The following is a 24,134-nucleotide window of genomic DNA, read 5'->3' on the forward strand; positions in this document are numbered from 1 at the left end:
TATAATCCCAGCTACTCGGGAGGCTGAGGCAGAATTGCTTGAATCCGGGAGGCAGAGTTTGCAGTGAGGCAAGGTTGCACCACTGCACTCCAGCCTGGGCAACAGAGTAAGACTCTGTCTCAAAAAAATAAAATAAAATAAAATAAATTAAAAGTTTTATTCAAACCAAATAAACTGGTGGTGATGTGTGGAATGTGTGTGTGTGCGCATATGTAATGAATACGTGTGTGTATACTTTTTTTGCAGATTTGCCAAATGATTCACAAGCCATGTGGCTGTTCTTTTTATTATTATTATTATATTTTAAGTTCTAGGGTACATATGCACAACGTGCAGGTTTGTTACATATGTACACATGTGCCATGTTGGTATGCTGCACCCATTAACTCATCATTTACATTAGGTATATTTCCTAATGCTATCCCTCCCCCGCTTCCTCCCCACAATAGGACCCGGTGTGTGATGTTCCCCTTCCTGTGTCCAAGTGATCTCACTGTTCAGTTCCCACCTATGAGTGAGAACAGTGGCTGTTCTTAACACTGAAGGGTCCAGCAGAAAGGTGCAATTACTCAGGGGAGAGGAGCCTCCTCTTAAGTAATCACTGTCATAAAACCTAATTAGAACTGAATTTAGAAAGCATTTAAGATACATTCGAAACACAAGCACCCAACCAGTGCTGTCATTTATTCCCTTTTTTTATTTTTAAGAGATGAGTCCGGGGTGTGTTGCCAGGTTTGACTCAAACTCCTAGGTCAAGCAGTCCTCCCACTTCAGCCTGCCAAGTAGCTGAGACTACAGGTGCACGCCACTGCACTTCACCACACACTTTTTCATTCACTTATTTTTTCATTAATTCACTTCATCGAAGGAATTAATCTTTGGTAATAGTTGTATGTAGTGTTCATCCATCCATCCATTCAACAAATATCGACCAAATGTGAGTGGTGAACAAGATGGTGAACAATTCCTGGTGCTGCCTGTCTAGCAGGTTTAGACATGAATTTAATGCTTAAGCAATAATTAATTACAGTTGCAGTAGATGCTCTGAAGAAGCACAGGGACTAAGGGAGACTTGTCTGTGGGGTCAGTGCAGGCAGCCCATGGAAGTGATGTTGGAAGTGATTTTATTCCCCTTGGGGTCATCTTAGTGCTCTTTGTGCTTTTTTCTTTGCTTTTTTTTTTTTTTTGAGATGGAGTTGGAGTCTCCCTCTGTCTCCCAGGCTGGAGTGCAGTGGCGCAATCTTGGCTCACTGCGACCTCCCCATCCTGGGTTCAAGCTATTCTCCTGCCTCAGCCTCCTGAGTAGCTGGGATTGCAGGCCTGTGCCACCAGGCCCGGCTAATTTTTGTATTTTTAGTAGAGACGGTGTTTCGCCATGTTGGCCGGGCTGGTGTCGAACTCCTGACCTCAGGTGATCCGCTCGCTTCGGCCTCCCAAAGTGTGGGGATTACAGGCATGAGCCACCGCGCCCAGCCATTGCCTGGGCTTCTACAATGAAATCTGAACGCTCTCTGAAAGCATCACTTTTGCTTATTCACCAGATGCTAAGTGCTTCCACCTGGAATGCTTCTCCCTTCACATCCATCCCTTGTCTTCACTTCAGTGCAGCCCTGCTTCTCCTGAAGGTGTACATGCATTAGATTACAGGCTCATGCCTGTAATCCCTACACTTTGGGAGGCCGAGGTGGGTGGATCACCTGAGGTCAGGAGTTCGAGACCAGCCTGGCCAACATGGTAAGACCTCCCATCTCTACTAAAAATGCAAAAATTAGCCAGGCGTGGTGGCATGCTCCTGTAATCCCAGCTACACGAGAGGCTGAGGCATGAGAATTGCTTGAACCCGGGAGGTGGAGGTTGCAGTGAGCCAAGATTGCACCACTGCACTTCAGCCTGAGTTTAAAAAGTACTGTACCTGGAAAGCATTTTAAACAGTCTAGGACATGATAGGCAGTCAGTAAATGTTAATTAGCAAGGATTTTACATGCATTCTTTCATTTAATCACCACCACCACAAGAATACTACCCCTATTTTACAAATAAATTAAGTAACTTACCCAAGGTCATACAGCTGGTAAGTTGCTGATTAGGAATGCAGACTTGGCTTTCACTGATTCCAAATCCTGTTATTAACCCTATACTAAGCCTTCCAAGGAAGTGCTTAATAGTAGTTATTAACACCTTATTTCATCATTCAAATTCTCCACCTTTTGAGGCCCTTACCATCTTAGCATAGGACCTAAATCCTTAATTTGGCCTGGCTGAATCAAAGGCAAAATGGATTTGGGATAAAGATCAAGAGACAGAGATCTCCTGGCTCTTGAGATCTTCCCACAACACAAAGGGATATTATTATTATTATTATGAAATTTTTAGAGATTGGAGTCAAAACTCTGTAGCCAAGGCCGGAGTGCAGTGGTGCGATCCTAGCTCACTGCAGCCTCAACTCGCTGGGCTCCAGTGATCCTCCCATCTTGGCCTCAATTTTTAAAGTTTTTGTAGAGATGGGGTCTCACTGTGTTGCCCAGGCTAGTGTTGAACTCCTGGCTTCAAGCAGTCCTCCCACCTTGGCTTCCCAAAGTGACAGGATTATAGGCATGAGTCACCATGCCTGGCCAAGGGATATTATTAACTTCACACTGCCCCCAAGAGAAATTCTTCCCTGCCAGTTGCTGTGCACCCTCAGAAGTTACCCCAGGGCTGAATTCAATTCGCAGAGGGTATTTTCTTTCTTTCTTTTTTTTTTGAGACAGAGTCTCGCTCTTTGGCCTAGGCTGGAGTGCAGTGGTGCAATCTTGGCTCACTGCAACTTCTGACTCCTGGGTTCAAGCAATTCTCCTTGCTTCAGCCTCCTGAGTAGCTGGGATTACAGGCATGTGCCACCATGCCCAGTTAATGTTTCTATTTTTAGTAGAGACAGAGTTTCCCCATGATGGCCAGGCTGGTCTTGAACTCCTGGCCTTCAAGTGATCCACCCACCTTAGCCTCCCAAAGTGTTAGGATTACAGGTATGAGTCACCGCGCCCGGCTTGATGTATCTTCTTTGGTCACTTTTTCCTTCCTCTTTCACTCTAGGCATAACATGGCACGGAAGTACATGCAGTTTAGACATTTGTTCCACTCAATGAACCTATCTTTGTTGTTCATTTTAAAATTCAAGACAATTTTTTTTGCAAATGCTGATTTAAAACGTACCATCTATCATGCCTATGCCAATACAATCTGTCACAAAAAAGTTTGCTTCTCATTGTCATGTAGCTGTGGGGACTGATGGCCTTCTAAAATCACCGTTCAGCTGCTGTAAGTGTGAGGCCGGCAACCCATGGCAGGGATGCAGGAGGGAAGCCATGGCTAAGCTGTGGGCCTGGACAAAGGCCACAGATGGGGTAGAAAGGTGAGGGGGGTAAGCTAGAGGAGACACACGGCGTTGCCATTAACAAAAAATTCAACTTCATTTTAATGTTGCTACTAAGTTCACAGTAAAATCCCTGGAAGTTCAAACTGGAAACAGCAGAATTGGGATCATGGGCTCAACAATATAAAGGCAGATTCAGTGAGGAGTAAGGGTACTGGCTCTGGCGGCAGACTGACCTGGATTTGAATGACAACTGTAACAGACTCAAGACACCTTGGGTAAGTGGTTTTATGAAGTACCTCAGTTCTTCATCAGTAGAAAGAGTGCTAACACCTCCCTAAGACTTTTGTATGGAGTGAGTAAGATAATGCATGTTAAACCACTTGTATAGTTTCTGGTTAACTGTAAAAAAGAAGTTCTAGAAGTTCCAGTTATCTTTTTTTTTTTTTTTTTTTTTGAGTCAGGTTCTCACTGTGTCACCAAGGTTGTAGTGCCATGGTGTAATCATGGCTCATTGCAGCCTTGAACTTCTGGGCTCAAGTGATCCTCCCACCTCAACCTCCTGAGTAGCTGGGACTACAGGTATGCACCACCATGCCTGGCTAATTTTTTAGAGATGGGGTCTTGCTACATTGCACAGTCTGGCCTTAAGTAATCCTCTTGCCTCAGCTTTCTGAGTTGCTGGGATTATCAGCATGAGCCACTGTGCCCAGCTAAACTGTGACTTTTGAGGCAACCCCTTCCCTTCCACAGAGTTTAGTTTCCTCATTTGCAAAATGAGGACAAACCTAGATGTTCTTGGAAGTTTCTTCCAGTTCTAATTGCCTATCTATGATCACAACTATTGCAGAGCTTCCTAAAAAGCCTGGAAAAGTGCAACTCTTCCCCCGGTGGTTTGCAGCTCTCCATTCAAGATGCTGTAAATCCCTCACTGGCTTCAAGACCTCCCTACCATTTTGGTTCTTGCACATTGAAGCCTCACTGGATTGCACAGTGGCTTCCCCAAATTCCATATGCCTCAGGATATGATGCTTGGCACACAGTTTTCCTTTAGTGCTCCTTTTAATGATTTTATTAGTATGGCCACAAGTTTGATGTCTACAGTACATGTTAACATAGCTAAATACAAATATTTGAAATAACTGTGGCAAGTTTTAAAATGTCAACTCTGAGTTATCATGCATGTCCCATGCATTTACATCTGCATCTGCAAATTGTACAATTCAATCTGTGCTTATCCTCACTGGGTCTCCCTGTGTGCCTCAGCTAGGGCAGGGCAGGGGCTGTTGTGCATTTTTTCAGACCTAGATTTTCAAGAGCAACAGTGTTGAACTCTGGCATTCTATGGTGCATGGTGGCAACACTGGGTTTTGCTTTGGTTCAGGTAAAAATGCAATCACCAACTATAGCATTTGTGTGAGTCACCTGATTCCCCAGGGCCTGGGCTAGCACAAAGGGTATTTTGATATCCCTGTATGAGGCCCCTGGCAGTTTCTGAACCCGTTTTGTCCCAGGGTAGAAGTCTAGAAGTGAGGTTCGCAGTCTTCCACCATGCTGTCAGTGATATAGCTGGAACCAAGATGGGATTCGTAGTAACTCTTTTCATCAAAGGTATTAACAGTCCAACCAACAACCTGGATTCCTTTGGCTGACCACTTCTTCAAGTAGGCCCTGGGGAAAGAGGTAAACCAATCCTGTTAGAATAATAAGCAGCTGTCTCAGGAATCTATAATGGCCAGTAAGTATGGTATTCACTGCATACCAATAGTACCCAGAGGATGCCTCCTACCTGGCCTCTGCACTGTGACCAGAGGGACTGATCCAAAACCCAGGATGCCATGAACCTCTCTGCACTGTTCCAGCTTAAAACATTTCAGTAGCTCACTAATGACTGCCACCCCCCAACTGTCCTTGGCACAGCCACTGAAGGGGTGCCTGACCTGGCCCCAACCTGTCTCCTTGGCTTTATCTCACATCACACTCCCCCTTTCTTTTCTGGCTGATTCATTTTAAATTAATTGAAAGAATATGGATTTTCTTTCAATTCCTAGAAAGAACTATGCTCCTTCCTGTCAGAGCACATTACATACACTTTTCTCTCTCATCTGGATTCCTCCCAATTCCCACTCACCCTTCAGATCTTAGCTTAACCGTCACTTCCTTGGGGATCTGGATGACCAGATCAGATTACAGTCTGTGCACACTGTTCTCTCTGACGTAGCCTGTATCTTAGTTTTAACTTTATATTGATTGGATTTTTATTTGATTAGCATCTCTCTCTCTCCCACTTGGCTGTAAACATCACAAAGACAGAGATCATGGCTTTGATTCTTCACCCACTGCATCTTCAGCTTCTCAGTGTGGAACCTTGCAATAGTATAGGCACTTATCAAGTATTTATTGAACTGAATCATGCACGTCTGAAATAATACTAGACTTACAACTCCAATCAGCTGAAATATACAGATCTAGAATTGCCAAAGAAATTATTCTGAGATCGCTAGCAGGTTAGGAAATGGAAATTTTATGGGGACAGATGGGGGAGTGCCTATAATGTAAGATGGTAGGTGGGAGGCTGGTGCCCATAGGATGTCCTCACTGTGGTTCTGCCCAGGATCCTGTGTTGGCTTTCCAAAAAACCAGTCATAGAAATAAAATCCCTTTCTCAGCAGAGTTTCACAGGTTCACATTTTTTCTTCAAAATACACTAAAAAACCAAAAATATGTGATCAACTTGGTCTGAAAACAGTGAAATATGCCTGAATTCTTCCCACCTAAGAAGCGAAATTGGCAATCCAATCAGAGGCATGGTAAGCTTTGCAGGTCAGAACAAATTCAGGGTGTCTACTCTGTGAATCCTTCCTTTCAAATAAGACCATTCAGGACATGTGTCTGGGTAAAATAAAAAACCTTACAACTTACGGGGATACAAAATCCTTTTGCATGAGGAAAGCTGAAATTCCACACAGGTACCACAAGATATTATGCATGCTCCAATCGAGCAAAATGTCCATCATCACAAATATGAAATGTTTCCAGAAAGTATCATAGCGTGGTTTCCCATCTCCTGTATGGCTAAGGCTCCAAGGTCTGTGAGTTAATGCTGTTATTACATTCCGATCTGTTTGTCTCATCTGAAAAGGAATTTGGGGAAGTAAAATAATGATCATATATAAAGTTGAATACTTATTAGTTTAGATTTAGCCAATGTGCTCAATCAGATGAGGTGGTCACAGTTGGTACCCTGCCCCGGTATCTACGAAGTAAGTTCTCAATCATAAACCCTTTGAGAAAATAATGTGATGAATGTAAAGCATTAATATACAGTACATATGAGAACATTTTTTCCCACAATCCTTAAAAACTGCAATCTTATCTTTAAAATGGAAAAATTACAACCACAGGACCAAATTTTAACAAAGTCACGAGAATAAACTTTTAATTGGATATCGACTTAAATCTTGGCCAGAGATAATTAATTAGAACTCAGTGAGGATGGAACCAAGGTCAGTTCAAGATGCGCTGGTTAGTTTTGGCCCTTTCCAGAGCAAATGGCTGAAAAGAGTTTTAGGGGTGAGGAGGGGGATGGGGAAGTGAGGTGGTAAGGGAGAGAAGGGATTGTGATGAGATAATGGGAGAGGGCAACAGAGAAATGGAGAGATGTGGATGGAGTTCCTTCAGTCTCTGCTCTTGTGCTCCTCTTGGGGAATGTCTTACAGGTTTTAAAGGACTCTGTGGTCGAGGAAGTTTGGGAAACACTGTTCCAAATGTCTGCAAGCCCCATGACCCTATTCATCTCCATGATAGCTTCTATTGATAGGCTCTATCCTCACTGTAAAAATTTTCAATGTATGCTCTGTTGGTCACTGGTAAAGAACGCTACGGAACCAACTCATTATTTTGGAAACTGGTAAATAATAGGCAAGATTAAGCATTTATTCTGCCTCTTCGGTAACTAAATAGTAAAGGAGGAAAAGTTTCTTTTTATAGATCTATTTCAGCTAATGCAAGAAGTAATAGAATTAAAATATCAACATTTTGTAGCTCCCTAGAAAATGGACAGATCTGGCCAATGAGCATCAATAGCAGCTAACAACAACAGGAGTCAACCAAATGTCAAGTGCCTCCTGACAGAAAAATACCCTCATCTCTAGAGTTATCTTGCTAAGAATAACCAATCCTAACCTCATCAAGGCAAGCTTCCAGCTCTCACTACCAGTTTATAGAAAATAAAGAGAAAAAAGTATTAAACCATATCATGGCATAATCAGCAAAATCTGGACTTGGGTAAACTCTACAAAACAATAATCTGGTTTCTTTAGTAAATACAAAACAAGGACTGCCCCCCCGCCAAAAGAAAAAAACAAAGAGAGAGACAGAACCTGCAAGTTTTAAGATTTACAGTTGCCATCAGGGCACAGTGGCTCACACCTATAATCACTTTGGGAGGCTGAGGCGGGCAGATCACCTGAGGTCAGGAGCTGGAGATCAGCCGGGCCAACATGGTGAAACCCCGTGTCTACTAAAATACAAAAAAATTAGCCAGGCATGGTGGTGTGTGCTTGTAATCCCAGCTACTTGGGAGGCTGAGGCAAGAGAATTGCTTGAACCCAGGAGGCAGAGGTTGTGATGAGCTGAGATCATACCACTGGGCGACAGAGCGGGACTCTGTCTCAAAAACAAACACAAGAAGATTTATAATAGTAACACGCAGATCTTATTTGGTTCCTATTCAAATGAGCAATTTATGAAAACCAAAAAACCATTTATGACATTTCTGAGACAAGTCAAAATTTATACACTGACTGGATATTTGATGATATGAAGAATTTATTGTTAATAATTTTTAGATGGGACAATGGCATTGTGGCTATGTTTTTAAAAAGGCATCACTAGGTTGGTTACGGTGGCTCATGTCTGTAATCCCAGTACTTTGGGAGGCTGAGGTGGAAGGATTGCTTGAGCTTAGGAGTTGGAGAACTGCCTGGGTAATATAGAGAGACCCTGTCTCTACAAAAAATAAAAATAAAAATAAAAAACTAGCCGGGCGTGGTGACATGCGCCTGTGGTTCCAGCTACTTGGAAGGCTGAGGCAGGAGGATCATTTGAGCCTGGGAGGTCAAGAGTGCAGTAAGCCATGATCACACCACTGCACTCTAGCCTGGGAAACTGAGGGAGAACCTATCTTTAAAAATAAATAAATAAAATAAAATAAAATGGCATCACTTTTTAAAGATTCTTAATGCAATTTTATGGATAGAATAACATTTGCTTCAAAATAACACTGGGGAAGATCAATGGGGTTATGGGTAAAATGAGCTGGATAACGGTTATGGTGGAGGGGGGGTGCACTGTACTACTCTATTTTATGCATGTTTTAGATTCTCCATAATTAAGAATTTATTTTATGAAGGTATGTTCTGCTGTTAGTTGGTGAGAAGTGGGGGCTACATAATTCTTTTCTGTTCTGAGAATTTTACCACAGTAATCTGAGTGAGCCTATAAATAACATAAAAGAAGGGGCAAAAGAGGAATGGCATTCTATAAAGGGTATGAGTACATTCCCTTTTTGGAATTTCTCTTATTAATTTAAAAGAGGAGCTTCTCAAGTGTGATCTTGATGCAGTTCAATTTAATAGGCATCTATCCTGTGCTTACGCAGCCCAGTGCAATTATCTACACCAGCTCACCTAATATGATAAGAAAAATCCTGAATATTACCTTATAGATAACTTCTGGCAAGAAAGAACAGACCACACTATTATTGTACAGTTGAGGAAATTCCATATACATTTTCTTTAGAGCCTCAGTAGCCTGTAAAATAAAGAGATTCATATATTTAAAATTGATTAAAATGTGATAGTCCCAGCCAATAACTATCATATATTAAGTACAACCCTATGGAATAAAACAGAAGTTTACTAGAAATGGAGGTGCTAAAAGTATTGGCAGAGTCTACTATCCACTGGGATGCATTTTAAACTCACACCAGCAGCAAACAAGGAAGAAGGTGGGGTATTGCTGCTTTACTCCCTCTGAGGGCCTCACTCCTTTTGTCATACTTTTGAAAAGTGTGGTAAGCTGTAGGCCAGAGGCAAAATTTTCCTTGCCTGATACTCTAGTTTATCCACTATGAGAAGTCCTTTCATACCCAAAGCTCTATCTCTCTGTGCCTTTTCCAAATGAAACATGAGCCAGCCAGTCTGGGAACTACAGAGGGTAGATTTCTCAGTCCAGGGGACTGAGAGGACGTATCACTCATCACCAATATGGAGGGAGAAGCAATGGGGCAGGGGTAGGAGGGACTGGGAAGAGTTAAGAGGCTCCCAATTCTTCCCAAGGTGAATAGAAGTTTCTTTTTACAGTACTGTAGCTACAAAATGAAGAAGACATGATAGAATTTAAGTATTATTTGGTAACCCCTAGTGAAGTGACATCAATAGCAGCTAACCAAAGAAAGTCACCAGCCATGTGGGATGCAATGCTGCTATTGCATAATTTGTGAAACACTGCTAATTTCTGGAATGTCAAACATACCCCTAATCAAATATGATGAGCAAAATGCATTCCCCCACCAAAATAAAAAAGAACACAAATTATCCATGTCATGCCTCCTCTTCACAAATGCAACTGAAGGCGAGCTATAGAACGCTGTTTTGCTTTGTTTTTGCTGTTTGAACAAAGACATGTGCTGTAAACTCTTCACATTTACATTATTTAATTCTCACAACAACTCTATGTGGTAACTGCTTTTAGTATTCCCATTTTACCCATGAAGAAACTGAAGCTCATCAAAATTAAGATTACCCTGTAGTAAGAGCTCAGTCAAGGTCTGTTGGACTCCCAAGCCCATGATTTTGGCCACCGTGCTCTACTAGCTCCACTTTGTTGCCTACACTTGTCCCTCACTACTACCATCTTGGTGAATTAGGTCACTATGTTCTACCCAGTCTTGGCTGAACACCCATGAGCACCCATCGAGAAAACTCAAATAGCTAGATTTTTAAAAAAATGTCTACTTCTTTTTAAAAAGTATTCTAAGAGAAGCCAGGCATGGTGGCTCACACCTGTAATCCAAGCACTTTGGGGGGCCAAGGCAGGCAGATCACTTGAGGCCAGGAGTTTGAGACTAGCCTGGCCAACATGGCAAAACCCCATCTCTACTAAATATACAAAAATTAGCCGGGTGTGATGGCACATGCCTCTAATCCCAGCTGCTTGGGAGGTTGAGGCAGGAGAATTGCTTGAACCCCGGAGGCTGAGGTTGCAGTGAGCCAAGATCGCACCAATGCACTCCAGCCTGGGCAACAGAGTGAGACTCTGTCCCAGAAAAAAAAAAAAAAACCTAAGAGAATAAGCATGAAAGTCAGTATACCGTGGGTGAAATGTAGGACCTATCAGCGTTCCCAAATGCAGGCTGCAACATCAACAATGAGTACTTGAGGTGCTCATTAAAAATACACGCTCCTTGAGCCCACCCTAGACATTTTCAGAATCTCTTCCCTAGGGAGAATGGCCCAGGAAATTTGTATTTTAAAATAGGTATTCCAGGTGATTCTAATGCAGACCGATTAGAAAACCTAGTGGTATACAACTATCAGTTTACCAGAATAATAAATTAGTTACCATTCTCTTCCTTCTTCAAAAATAGGAGTTAACTGTAATAAAATTAGAGTGTATACTTAGGCTCCACATTTCAGGTTTTTTTTTTTTTTTTTGAGACGTTGTCTTGCTCTGTCACCCAGGCTGGAGGACTACTGGCACAGTCGTGGCTCACTGCAACCTCCGTCTCCCTGGTTCAAGTGACTCTCTTGCCTCAGCCTCCAGAGTAGCTGGGATCACAGGTGCCTGCCGCCACATCCAACTAATTTTTGTATTTTTAGTGGAGACAGGGGTTTCACCATGTTTGCCAGGCTGGTCTCGAACTCCTGACCTCAGGTGATCCACCCGCCTCGGCCTCCCAAAGTGCTGGGATTACAGGCATGAGCCACCACACCCAGCCCATTTTGGGTTTTAACAACTGGTTTTAATGATATCATGGGATTAATAAAAAAAAAAAATGGCATCATCAGAATTTTCAACCAGTAGATGGCCATTACCGATTATTAATATTGCTAGGGGAAAAATACTCAAGTTGCCCAAATGGGGAAAAAAGTACTTGCACTTGAAAAGCTGGTTATAAGAGAACAAATGTAATCAGAATCATATCTTCCCACTGATTTTCACTGTAATAATATGTTCTTATGAGTAAAAGTGCAGACCCTAAAATTTAAGCCAAATTTTATCTAGGAATGTCAAACACATTTGAAGAAAATAAATGATTTTCTGATAAAAGTATAGCTGCTAAAATCAATGAATAACAAAACTATACATAAGGGATATAAATTATACAAAGGGATAAATCTATGTAAAAGGTATATGTTCTGTTAACTATTAGCTTTTAATATAGGAATTCTCTTTAAATGCAGTCCATAGTTGTCCATGTAAGGCCCTTAACTTTTAAGCTAGATAAAATTGGTCTTGTGTACAACTCGGAATTCCTTTTTATGAGGTTACTTGAGTGGTTTTTTCTAGAAGTGCTTTTCACTGTTTACTTAATATCTTTTGTAAATGCTTTATGTAAATAATAGAAACTTCCATTTTGTGCTGGTTATTGAATATCAGAAGTTTTGTAAAGGTTCCATAAAAGGTTAAAAAGTTCCATAATTTACTGTTTCCTTAATGATGTAGATTCCTGCATTGTACGCTTCCATTCAACAAATATAACTTATAAAACTAAGTTTTAAAAAGAATAAATAACAAAATATATGTAATTTCGGAAATGACTATCAATGAAATAAGATTCCTTTTTAACAAACTGAAGTCCATGGTTTAAACTGTACCTTGTTTGCATGGCCTTTGACATCAAAGAAGATTGTGAGGTTATGGTTTAGGCACTCTGCAACGGCTTCCCTCAGGGTAGGGATCTTTTCATCAGGGAAATCATTCCTGTAAGAGAACAGAAAATACATTGTAGGAAAAAAGAGGAAGTGATAACCTCTATTGTAACAAACATTTTGCAAATGTCTCCCAATCAAAAGGAAAGAGTATTTTCTCCAATATTTTTTCTTCGACCATAGTAAAGTCCAAGGATAATTTACTGTAAGCTTTTTTGTTCTGTTTTGTTTTGTTTTGAGATGGAGTCTTGCTCTGTTGCCCAGGCTGGAGTGCAGAGGTGCAATCTCAGCTCACTGGAACCACCAACTCCCGGGTTCAAGCGATTCTCCCGCCCCAGCCTCCCGAGTAGCTAGGACTACAGGAGTGTGACACCACGCCTGGCTAATTTTTTGTATTTTTAGTAGAGACGGGGTTTCACCATGTTGGCCAGGCTGGTCTTGAACTCCTGACCTCAAGTGATCTACCTGCCTTGGCCTCCCAAAGTTCTAGGATTACAGGTGTGAGCCACCGCACCTGTCCTACTGTAATAATTTGAACCAAAGTATAGATATTATTTTTTCCACACTTGTATTGCTATACACTTAGACATATTTCTGTGATATGCACATAATGTATAATGATAAAATCAGGGTATTTATGATGTCCATCACCCCAAATGTTTATCATTTCTTTGTGTTAGGAACATCTGAATCTCCTAGCTCTTTTGAAATATACAACAGATTGTTAACTATAATCACCCTACTATGTTATTGAACATGAGAATTTATGCCTTCTATCTAACTGTATGTTTATACTCATTAACCAAATTCTCTTCATTCTCCTCTTCCCCCAACCCCATACCCTTCCCAGCCTCTGGTAACTATCATTCTTCTCTCTACCTCCATGAGATCAACTTTCTTAGCTCCCATATATGAGTGACAACATGTAATATTTGCCTTTCTGTGCCTGGCTTATCTCATTTCATTTAACATAATACCTTCAGTTCCATCCATGTTGCTGCAAATGACAGGATATTATCCTTTTTTATGGCTACATAGTATTCCATTGAGTATATTTACCACAGTTTCTTTATCCATTCATTCACTGATGAACACTTAGGTTGATTCCGTATCTTGGCTATTGTGAATAGTGTTGTAATAAACATGGGGGTGCAAGTATGCCTTTGATACACTAGTTTTCTTTCCTTTGGATAGATACCAACTAGTGGGATTACCGGATTGCATGGTAGTTCTATATTTTTAGTTTTTTGAGAAACTTCCATACTGTTTTCCATAATGGCTGTACTAATTTACATTCTCACCAACAGAATATAAGAGTTTCCTTTGCTCCGTATCCTTGCCAGCATCTGTTATGTTAAAAATCTTTTAAATAATGGCCATTCTAACTAGGTAAGATGGTATTTCATTGTGGTTTGGATTTGCATTTCCCTAATAATTTGTGGTGTTTTTTCATATGCCTGTTGGCCATTTGTGTGTCCTCTTTTGAAAAATGTCTATTCAAATTAGGATTTGAAAAGATGTTTTTAATGGGATTATTATTGTTTTTGCTGTTGAGTTCCTTGTATATTCTGGATATTAGTTACTTGTCTGTTGAATAGTTTGCAAATATTTTCTCCTATTCAACAGGCTGTCTTTTCACTGTTGATTGTTTCCTTTGCTGTGCAGAAGCTTTTTAGTTTAATATAGTCGCATTTGCCTGTTTTTGTTGCCTGTGCATTTGAGGTCTTAGTCATAAAATCTTTGCCTAGACCAATGTCCCAGAGCATTTCCCCTGTTTTCTTCTAGTAGTTTTATAGTTTCTGGTCTTAAATTTAAACTTTTAATCCATTTTGTGTTGATTTTCTAAATATAGTGAGAGATGGGGTCTAGTTTCAATATCCTGCATATGGATATCCAGTTTACCCAGTACCAGTTATTGAAGAGACTGTCCTTTCCCCACTGTATGTTCTTGGTGCCTTCATGGAAAATCAGTTGGCTGTAAATATATGGATTTATTTCTTGGTTCTCTATTGTATTCCATTGGTCTATGTATCTATTTCGTGTGTGTGCGTGTGTCTGTGTGTCAGTTTTTATACCAATACCATGCTGTTTTGGTTACTGTGGCTTTGTAGTATATCTTGAAGTGAGGTAGTATGATATGTCCAGCTCTGATCTTTTTGCTCAGTATTGCTTTAGCTATTTGGGCTTCTTTATGGTTCCATATGAATTTTAGGATTGTGGCTCTTCTATTTCTCTGAAGAATGTCTTTGATATTTTGATAGGGATTGCACTGAATTGTAAATTATTTTGAGTAGAACGGTCACTTTAGGAATATTAATTCTTCTGATCCATGAGCGTGGGATGTCTTTCCATTTGTTTGTGTCCTCTTTAATTTTTCTCATCAGTGTTTTGTAGTTTTCCTTGTAGAGCTCTTTAACCTCTTTGGTTATATTTATTCCTAGGTATTTTACTGTTTTTTTGGTAGCTATGTAAATGGGATTGCTTTCTTGATTTTTTTTACAGCTAGTTCATTATTTACGTATAGATATTCTACTGATTTTTGTACATTGATTTTATATCCTGCAATTTTACTAAATTTGTTGATCAGTTCTAACAGTTTTTTGGTGAAGTCTTTAGGTTTTTCTACATACAAAATCAGGTTGTCTGCAAAGAGGGACAATCTGACTTCCTCTTTTTCCAATTTGGACGCCTTTTATTTCTTTCTCTTTCCTGATTGCTCTGGCTAGTCAATCATTCCATATTTAGCGAAATTGATGTGAAGATCAAAAGAATCATGGAAGAAGTATTTAATCATATTATCCAGAGTTTGTTGTACTTGGGACTGATAAAACTGAAAGTATCCAGTAAGTACAGACTAAATGCAATCATAAACTTCCCTTTTATTGCATGAAACTTTCAAACATGCTATGGTTGCTTTTAACCACAAGTAGGCTGGGCTGTAATGGTGTAAGAAGCAATAAGTAAATGGCTTGCACAAGCACTTTTAGAAAGGTTAAGACAACTGGATCACATGGTGGTGCCCAAGACATTTTTAATTCATATCCTGGTGACAAGTGAGCATTGAAAACCCAAGACTCGTAGATGAGAAGAACTGACGCACACAGATACCTGAGCACAGACATTAGAGATTGATGGTCTTTGGTTTCTTACATTGTATAATGGATGTTATTTTTCTGTTTTTTGTTTTGTTTTGTTTTCCTTTTCTGGTGATTCTGTGCTTCCGACACTAGCTATAAATTGGGGTTCCCACCTCCTCCTCCTTGGGGTCAATTAATTTGTTAGAGTGGCTTGTGGAACTCAAATAAACATGTTTACAGGTTTATTATAGAGGATGTTACACAGGATACAGATGAAGACATGTGTAGGGTGAGGTATGGAGAAAGGGGCAAAGAGCTTCCATGCTCTTTCTGGGTGCTCCATCATTCAGGAACCTCCATGTGTTCAAATACAGATATTCTTGACCAAAGATCAGCAACAATAACAAATATCATTTAATTTTTAAGAAATCAGTGAATTTCCATTGAATTAATAACATTATTAATAACCCTACTCCCCAAAGGGCAGAGTATATGCCACCTTTGGAAAACTCAGAGACTTAATTTTCAGATTGTAATTTCCCTAATAGAACCCTATGCAGGAGAAATTCCTAGGAATACATAAATCTGTTAATTGTATTGTGTATTTATTTAAGTGCAACTGTTTAAAATAAATAATTTTCTAAGACATAATTTTCTGATAAAGAAAATGAAGCCTAAGTGTTTGATACAAAAGAAATTAGTCTTCTCTTATAATAAAATTATGATCTAACTTAATGCTAACTCAACTGCATTATTTCTACTGTAAGATCATGCTTTAAAAAAAGGGTAAGGATAGGCCAGGTACAGTGGGCTCATGCCTGTAATTTCAGCAATTTGGGAAGCCAAGACAGGCAGATCACCTGAGGTCAGGAGTTCAAGACCAGCCTGGCCAACATGGTGAAACCCTGTCTCTTACTAAAAATGCAAAAATTAGCTGGGTGTGGTGGCACATGCCTGTAATCCCAGCTACTCCAGAGGCTGAGGCAGGAGAATCGCCTGAATCCAGGAGGTGGAGATTGCAGTGAGCCAAGATCGTGCCATTGCACTCCAGCCTGGACAACAAGAGTGAAACTCCATCTCAAAAAAAAAAAAAAAGATAAGGATAATTTAAACATTACAGGCAATTACGCCAGCCATTCTCATCAATTTCTATTCCCTGAGAGTGAAAGATGGGAGACCTGAATTTGTTGTTCCTTTGGCTGATCTTAGTTTCCTCCTTACCCTTCTCTTAGGACAAGCATCTCATCACACTGAGCATAATTCTAGAGAAAATATCTATTTTTTTCCCACAACATGATCTGTAAACACAAGCCAATTACTTAACTTAGTGTTCAATCACAGAAAACACACTCTGTTCCAATAGCAGAGCAAAGACTGGTTGTGTTAAAGATATTGGTGTAATATGTTGCCTTTGCTATGGTGTCTTCTTAAGGGATTTTTTGAAAATTACAATTTCTTTTTTCCTAGGATGCACAAATTCCAGAGAAATAGACTCAGTGCTCCCTTAAAGGATTTTTAAGGGTAATGATGACCCTAAACATTTTTGCTTTAAATATTAACTTTGAACCTGACATTTTATTAGCTGCAATGTCATTATAATATTAAAACCAGTCTTTTCCTTGCATAAGCATAGCAATAAAATATCTGATGACAGTCAAGAGCAATTCTAGCAACCTGGACTCATAATTCTCAAGTGTTACCAATATTCTTTCCTGTCTACATTATGATTTCCTTCGGCTGACTGATGTTTTTCAGATCCTAGGAAAATAGGTCTGAATCATCTTTTAGGAAAAAGTATAACTTAATTGTTGGGTCAAATACTTAATATTCAAAGACAATCGATCATTGTCTGGATAATTGATATTACATGAATAACCAGTGAGCACACACTTTTCAGTATTGCAAAGATTACGAGCAGAGAGGGATTTAAATAACCACATTCCAAAGTACAGCATATTACTCAGCTTACCAATTCCAAGGGTGTTTACAGCTGTAAGTGGGGAAGAGGATGTAGGTTCTGTGGTCATGTAAGTTTGAGAAATGCTAAGTTACAAGTAAGAATCAGCTGATGTGGACTGTTTATCCACAACAGAAGTATTCAGAGTACACGATTTGATCTTATTTGAACTTGTTTTTGTGAAACACCTTGTAAGATTAGCTCTGGTATATATACTTTGGAAGCTACGTTTACACTCTACCAGGAAAGAATTAAATTAGACACTGAAAGAACTTTCGCTCTTACAGGGTTGAAAGACACTGGGGGCAGCTAAAAACAGCATGATTTGGACTAAAACTTGGGATAGATTCTGGTCTTGGCTTCTTTATGAACTAGTTATTTGCCCTTGAGTAAATAATTTACTTCTCTGGGATTATCTCTAAAGGCAAGATTGATCTAGATCTACAGTATCCTATATGGTAGCCACATATGGCTATTTCAGTTTAAATTTACATTTAAATTAAAAATTCACTTCCTCGTGTCACTAGCCACATATCAAGTGCTCAGTAGTCACAGGTACCCACCATATTAGACAGTGCAGATGTAAAACATTTCCATCACTGCAGAAAGTTCTACTGCAAAGTGCTATTCTAGATGATTTCTAGGATACTCTCTATTCCTACAATTCTGTGATTCCTCAGAAGTTTGTTATGAGGATCAGAAGAATTAAATGGGTTAAGTTAAAATGTAATATTATAATATTACTTGAAGCTTTTAATGAATGTATAATTTGCTTCTTGGTACACCTGAAGGCAAGAAGATTGCCAAGCAATGGCTTTTAGCCTCATGATTCTATAGTGACTAGACAGAGTATTATCTTGAGAATGATTCTGAAGCCAAATTTAGCCTCAGTGGGAAAGACTAAAAACATAATGCTGAATTTCTGTTGTTCCTGGCACTTGCTCGTTACTTAGGAGACCTATATACAGTTCAAAACAAAACAAGACAACTCTCCTGGGGCATATGTAATTAGAAGGCACCAGTGTCTATCTGTCATTTCCAATAAAAGCTAAAAGATCTGTTTAAGTGACAATAAACTACTTACCTGAGTCTGTGGTTTGCTGCAGGATTCAGCTTCCTAATTTGTTCAAACGTCAAATCACACAATTGACCAGTCCCATCGGTCGTCCTATCTACTGTGTTATCGTGCATTAAGACAGGAATCCCGTCAGAAGTAAACTCAATGTCCAACTCCACGCCTGTTGCTCCATTCTTAGCTGCCTTAACAAAAACATCAACAATATTGCTGTCAACTGGCCACAAACATCCTTTTGCATCTAACCACCCAAAAGACCAGCAGAGCTGGCTAAGACAGCTGTCCTTAATGATTCATTTTCCTTCCACTTCCCCCACCAAACAGCAATTCTGACCTGTTTCTGTTTTCTGTGTATATAACCTTATCTCAACTCCTAACTGATGGATTCCTTAAAAACTTTAATTTCTCCACTCTTCTTACTTTCACAGTGGAAGACTGGGAGACTTCAGCAACTTGCGTTTTATCTGGATGCTTTAACTATATGGTTCATCAATGGCTTACGAATAGACAATTCCACTGTTTACCTACACTCTTTGTTGGTACAGCAGTTCTGATGATCACCCTGTGGTTGTTGATGAGTCAGATATTTCACTACTTTGGCATAAATGAGTCAGGTTTTTGTTGGTTTAATTCCACCCTCTGCTTCTAGGACATATCACATTTTGTTTATGTAACCAGCACTGGCTGTTGGCCAGTAAGTTGGTAAGCTTGTTGAGGTAGATTAGAATTTATCTAAAAAGAGAATTTGACACTTAAATTACACGAGCCATGCTCCTCTGGAGACACACTATCTAACGTGTGCTTCCTTGGCTTCCTCATCACAATAAAGATGTGAAATGCTCATTATGATCGATCGATCTATCTATCTATCTATCTATCTATCTATCTATCTATCTATCTATCTATATATATATTTTGAGACAGGATCTGGCTCTGTTGCCCAGGTTAGAGTGCAATGGCATGATCTCAGCTCACTGAAACCTCTGCCTCCTGGGCTTAAGCCATCCTCCCACCTCAGCCTTCCAAGTAGCTGGGACTACCGGCATGTGCCACTACATCCAGCTAATTTTTGGATTTTTTGTAGAGATGGGGGTTTTACCATGTTGCTCCTGCTGGTCTCGAAATCCTGAGATCAAGCAATCCTCCTGCCTCAGCCTCCCAAAGTGCTGGGATTACAGGTGTGAGCCACTGTGCCCAGCCATGATCAAGATTTTTAATTTTTTAAAAAATATTCTAAGTCATGGTCTACTGGATACATACACAGTAAAAAAGATTTAACATATGTGAATGTTTTGACCTAATTTCCTCAATCTCTTTCTGCCCTAAAAAAAAGAAAAGAAAAGAAAAGAAAGCTATTATTTATTGAGCCTTTTCTATTTGCCAAGCACTCTTATAAGTGCTTTAAATGTATTATTAACTCTTTTAATCCTCACAACCCTGAAGTAGGTACTATTACTATTCTCAATTAACAGATGAGAAAATTGAGACAAAGAAAGAGTAGGATATTTGTCCAGGGATACACAAGCTAGGATGCAGCAGAAGTTGCACTCTTATCCACTTCAGTTTTACTATCAACACTACAGATACAGCTGAAATTCTCCCTTTCATTCTCTTCCTTTCCTCTCCAGAGGAAATTACCATCTTAAAGTTGGTGTGTGTATCATTCTCACGTCACTCCCTTATAGGTTTTTACTTAACACAGAAAACTGTGCTAGTGAATAGTTAAGATTTCAATAGCCATTGTTATTTATTATGTCCTTTTAAACACATCTTTAAAGGTAATATAGTCAAATTTATCAATAATGTCCTTTATGGGTGGAGATTTTTCTGCCTTATTTAAATCTTCCTTTTCCCATGTGACACAAATGTACAACTATTTTGGAAAAACACACCACATTTTCCCTCTGCTCTCACATCACAATAATCAATCCCGACTTCTGTGACCAAAAATGTGGGGTTTTTTCTCCACCAATAAGTAGTGGACACCAGCTGAATATCCTCCGACTCAATTCTGACACTATGTACCTGGAGACAGTGTCAGATCACAGGTTGAGGGCTTGGTCCCCAACACTGCACCCCAACCTCCTCCAGACACAAACAGTAAGCTGGGGCCTCTGGAACTTCTGACCAATTGGCTTCAAGTCCTCTCAGGTTTATTTTTATTTTTTAAATTCCTCTTAGGTTTTTATGGAAGCTTCATGATGTCAGCATTCCTTCCCCCAGGGTATAGGGTGGGGTCCCTCTCTGAGGGGGGTCTTAAGACTCACAATTTGAAAGACAGGGAAAGATTCCAGTCCTGCCTTGGGGCAGGTGAAAGGAGGGCAGGAGGTCAGAGAGATTCTGTTTCCTGAGGCCTGCTCCTAAGGCCTAGGATGCCTAACAAAAGACTGTAGCAAGGGCTGAGAGTTATGAGAAAGGAACCATGGATGAAAACCTATATATGTGTGTATATATGCATATCTATACATACACACATACTTAATAGATTACAATATAGTATAAACATAACTTTTATATGCACTGGGAAACCAAAGAATTTGTGACTCCTTTTATTACAATATTTGCTTTATTGACTATTTACTCAGGTCTGGAACTGAACTTGCAATATCTCCTATATATACTAATATGTGAACTAGAACCAGGGGTTCATCTTTCTATCTCAATTACTGGAAGAACAGAGAAGTACTGGTAAAGTTGGTCAGGCAGTGGCTCATGCCTGTAATCCCAGCACTTTGGGAGGCTGAAGCAAGTGGATCACTTGAGGTCAGGAGTTCGAGACCAGCCTTGCCAACATGGCAAAACGCCATCTCTACCAAAAAAAGAAACAAAAATTAGCTGGGCGTGGAGCACACCTGTAATCTTAGCTACTCAGGAGCCTGAGGCACAAGAATCGCTTCAGCCTGGGAGGTGGAAGTTGCAGTGAGCTGAGATTGCCCCACTGCACTCAAACCTGGGTGACAGAGAGAGACCCTGTCTCAAAAATAAATAAACAAACAAACAAATAAATAAAAGTATTGGTAAAGTCAAATGTATATATACATACATTTCTGACAGTGCTAGAATTTCTGGTAGATTATAAATGACATATACAAGGAAAAACTTGATAAATGTGAATTGAGTGTATTCCAAAAACAGATACACTATTATAAACAGTGGCAAAGGAATGAAATTACACCCACAGTACATTCTCCACACGGGTCAGAGTGTGGCTTTAAAAGTATAAATCTTGGCCGGGCACGGTGGCTTACGTCTGTAATCCCAGCACTTTGGGAGGCTGGGGCGGGCGGATCACCTGAGGTTGAGAGTTCGAGACTAGCCTGACCAACATGGCAAAACCCTGTCTCTATTAAAAACATACAAAATTAGCTGGATATGGTGGCACATGCCTGTAATCCCAGTTACTCGGGAGGCTGAGGCAGGAGAACCACTTGAACCCCGGAGGCAGAGGTTGCAGTGAGCACAGATCGTGCCACTGAACTCCACCCTGGGCAACAAGAGTGAAACTCCATCTCAAAAAACAAACAAAAAAACCAAAACCAAAAAAAAAACCCCATAAATTTAAACAAATAATTAATTAATCAATTTTAAAAAGTATAAATCTGGAGCCCGGCACGGTGGCTCATGCCTGTAATCCCAGCACTTTGGGAGACCAAGACGGGCGAATCACTGGAAGTCAGGAATTTGAGACCAGCCTGGCCAACATAGTGAAACCTTCCCTCTACTAAAAATAACAAAAATTAGCTGGGTGTGATGGCGGGCACCTGTAATCCCCGCTACTTGGGAGGCTCAGGCAGGAGAATTACTTGAACCTGGGATACAGAGGTTGCAGTGAGCCGAGCCAATGCACTCCAGCCTGGGCGACAGTGAGACTCCATTAAAAAAAAAAAGAAAAAGAAAAAAAGGAAATGAGGGAGGCCAGGTGTGATGGCTCATGTCTGTAATCGTAGCACCTTAGAAGGTCGAGGCGGGAGGATCACTTTGAGGCCAGGAGTTTGAGACCAGTCTGGCCAACATAGCAGAACCCCGTCTCTATTAAAAATACAAAAATTAGCTGGGCGTGGTGGCATGCGCCCGTAATCCCAGCTACTCGGGAGGCTGAGGCACGAGACTCGCTTGAACACGGAAGGCAGAGGTTGCAGTGCACGGAGATTGCACCAGTGCACTCCAGCCTGGGTAAAAGAGTGAAACTCTGTCAAAAAAAAAAAAAAAAAAAAAAAAAAAGAAGGAAGAAGACAGAGGAAAAAAAAAGAAAAGAAAGAAGAGAATCAGATATATTTACACAGATGCAAAAGCACCTAATCCACTGAAAAGCCCTCTCTGTAAGCTGTCATTATTATGAAGCCAGGAGAATGCCAAGAGCTAGGAGGTACCAAAAGTTTCAGGAGTGCCTTATGAAAAGGAGAGGGCAAAAACTGTTATGAGTCCAGCTGCCAGGCTTGTGCGAGTGCAAATGTGTGTGTCTGGGGAAAAGGTGATAAGGAAATGACTCACGTGACTTGGACGACAAGCAAAGGTACGTCCTGTGAAGGGTGAGCTATTTAGACGAAACTCAATTACTGACCAAGACCCTATTTGACCTGACCCATTTCCCATTTCATTCACACACCAGTCTTTGTTCTGTTCCTTGAAGTCAGGCCACACACTGCCTCTTCTGTTACCTGAACACCTCTATATTATTCCCATCTCAGGACCTTCTGTGTCTGCCTGGCTCCTTATAATTCCGGTTTCTGTTCAAATGTTGCTTCTTCGGAGACGATTTCTCTGGACTACTCCATCTAAATAAAATAGCGTAACTCCTCTCCTCCAGTTCCCCCGATTTCTTCATTGCACCTTTCACTCTCTTAAAGTTATCTCATTTATGTGTTTACTTGTTTAAGGCTTGCCTCCCCCACTCCGATGTACACTCTGTAAACCAGGGACACTTTTGACCTTGTTCCTGGATGTAATCTCAACGTTAGTCCCACAGAAACTATATACATATGTGCTGTCGTCTGTAAATATAAAACCTGAAGTCGGGAGATCCCTAGACAGTGGGAGGGATCAAGGGCCGGGAGTGTGCCTTGTGGACGAATGAGGAAGTGGGAAGGTCGTCTTGAGAAGATCGGGGAACCCTGGGAAGGAAAAGTAGAAGTCTGAGCTCTCGGGAGGACCGAGGGGCGCGAGGCGTGGGGGTCTCACCTGCCGAATGGCCGCCAGCGTGTTCTCGGGCGCGTCGTGGCTGCCGCCGCGGTGGGCGATGGCAGAAATGCGGTCCCGGGGCTTGAGCACCTGCAGGACCCTGCAAGAGGGCACCGGCTCAAAGCTGAAGACGCGCAGCAGAACGAAGAGGCTGCCGGTGAGGAGGCAGGCATTGACCGGGCTTCGCGTCACCAGCAGCAGCACCAGCAGCAGGAAGGAGAAAGGGCCCAAGAGGCCGCCCTGGTCCTCCCACAGCCACATGCCGGCGCCCGCACCGGCACGGACTGGAGTCCCGGACCCGCCGGGCTCCCGGGGCAGGAGAGCGAGAAGCGAGGGGGAGGGTCCAGGGCACCGGCAGCAGCGGGCACCCTCTGAGGGGACCAGCGCCGCACAATGGCGGCAGCGGACACATCCAGAGAAGGAATCCGCTGCCCAGCCAATCAGAGATCGGGATTCGCAGCGCTAGTGGGCGGAGCCGCTCCCTGGCAACGGGGGCGGGCCCAGGTCCCAGACCCTAGGCTCACGTTCCAAACCCAAAGTGGCTTAGGGTTTTCTGGGG

The 24,134-nt window shown here is 41.1% G+C and overlaps 1 protein-coding gene across 2 annotated transcripts; it reads right to left on the minus strand.

The window, feature by feature from the left end:
• Positions 1 to 3,115: 3,115 nt before the first annotated feature.
• GDE1 (glycerophosphodiester phosphodiesterase 1) lies at positions 3,116 to 24,017 on the minus strand. 2 transcript variants are annotated; one of them, XM_017849672.1, is made up of 6 exons: positions 23,576 to 24,011; positions 18,407 to 18,582; positions 12,235 to 12,340; positions 9,074 to 9,166; positions 6,275 to 6,486; positions 3,116 to 5,023 (listed from the first exon to the last, which is right to left on the minus strand). In XM_017849672.1, the coding sequence occupies exons 1-6, from the start codon at positions 23,834 to 23,836 to the stop codon at positions 4,876 to 4,878; spliced, it is 996 nt and encodes a 331-aa protein (XP_017705161.1). In that variant the 5' UTR covers positions 23,837 to 24,011; the 3' UTR covers positions 3,116 to 4,875. The 2 variants fall into 2 exon arrangements, with proteins under 2 accessions (XP_017705161.1, XP_017705167.1); XM_017849678.1 differs by having other exon boundaries at positions 3,427 to 5,023; positions 18,407 to 18,578; positions 23,576 to 24,017.
• Between the last annotated feature and the right edge of the window lie 117 nt (positions 24,018 to 24,134).

Source organism: Rhinopithecus bieti, unplaced genomic scaffold, assembly GCF_001698545.2.
Source record: "Rhinopithecus bieti isolate Rb0 unplaced genomic scaffold, ASM169854v2 scaffold_1918, whole genome shotgun sequence".
Lineage (NCBI taxonomy): Eukaryota > Metazoa > Chordata > Mammalia > Primates > Cercopithecidae > Rhinopithecus > Rhinopithecus bieti.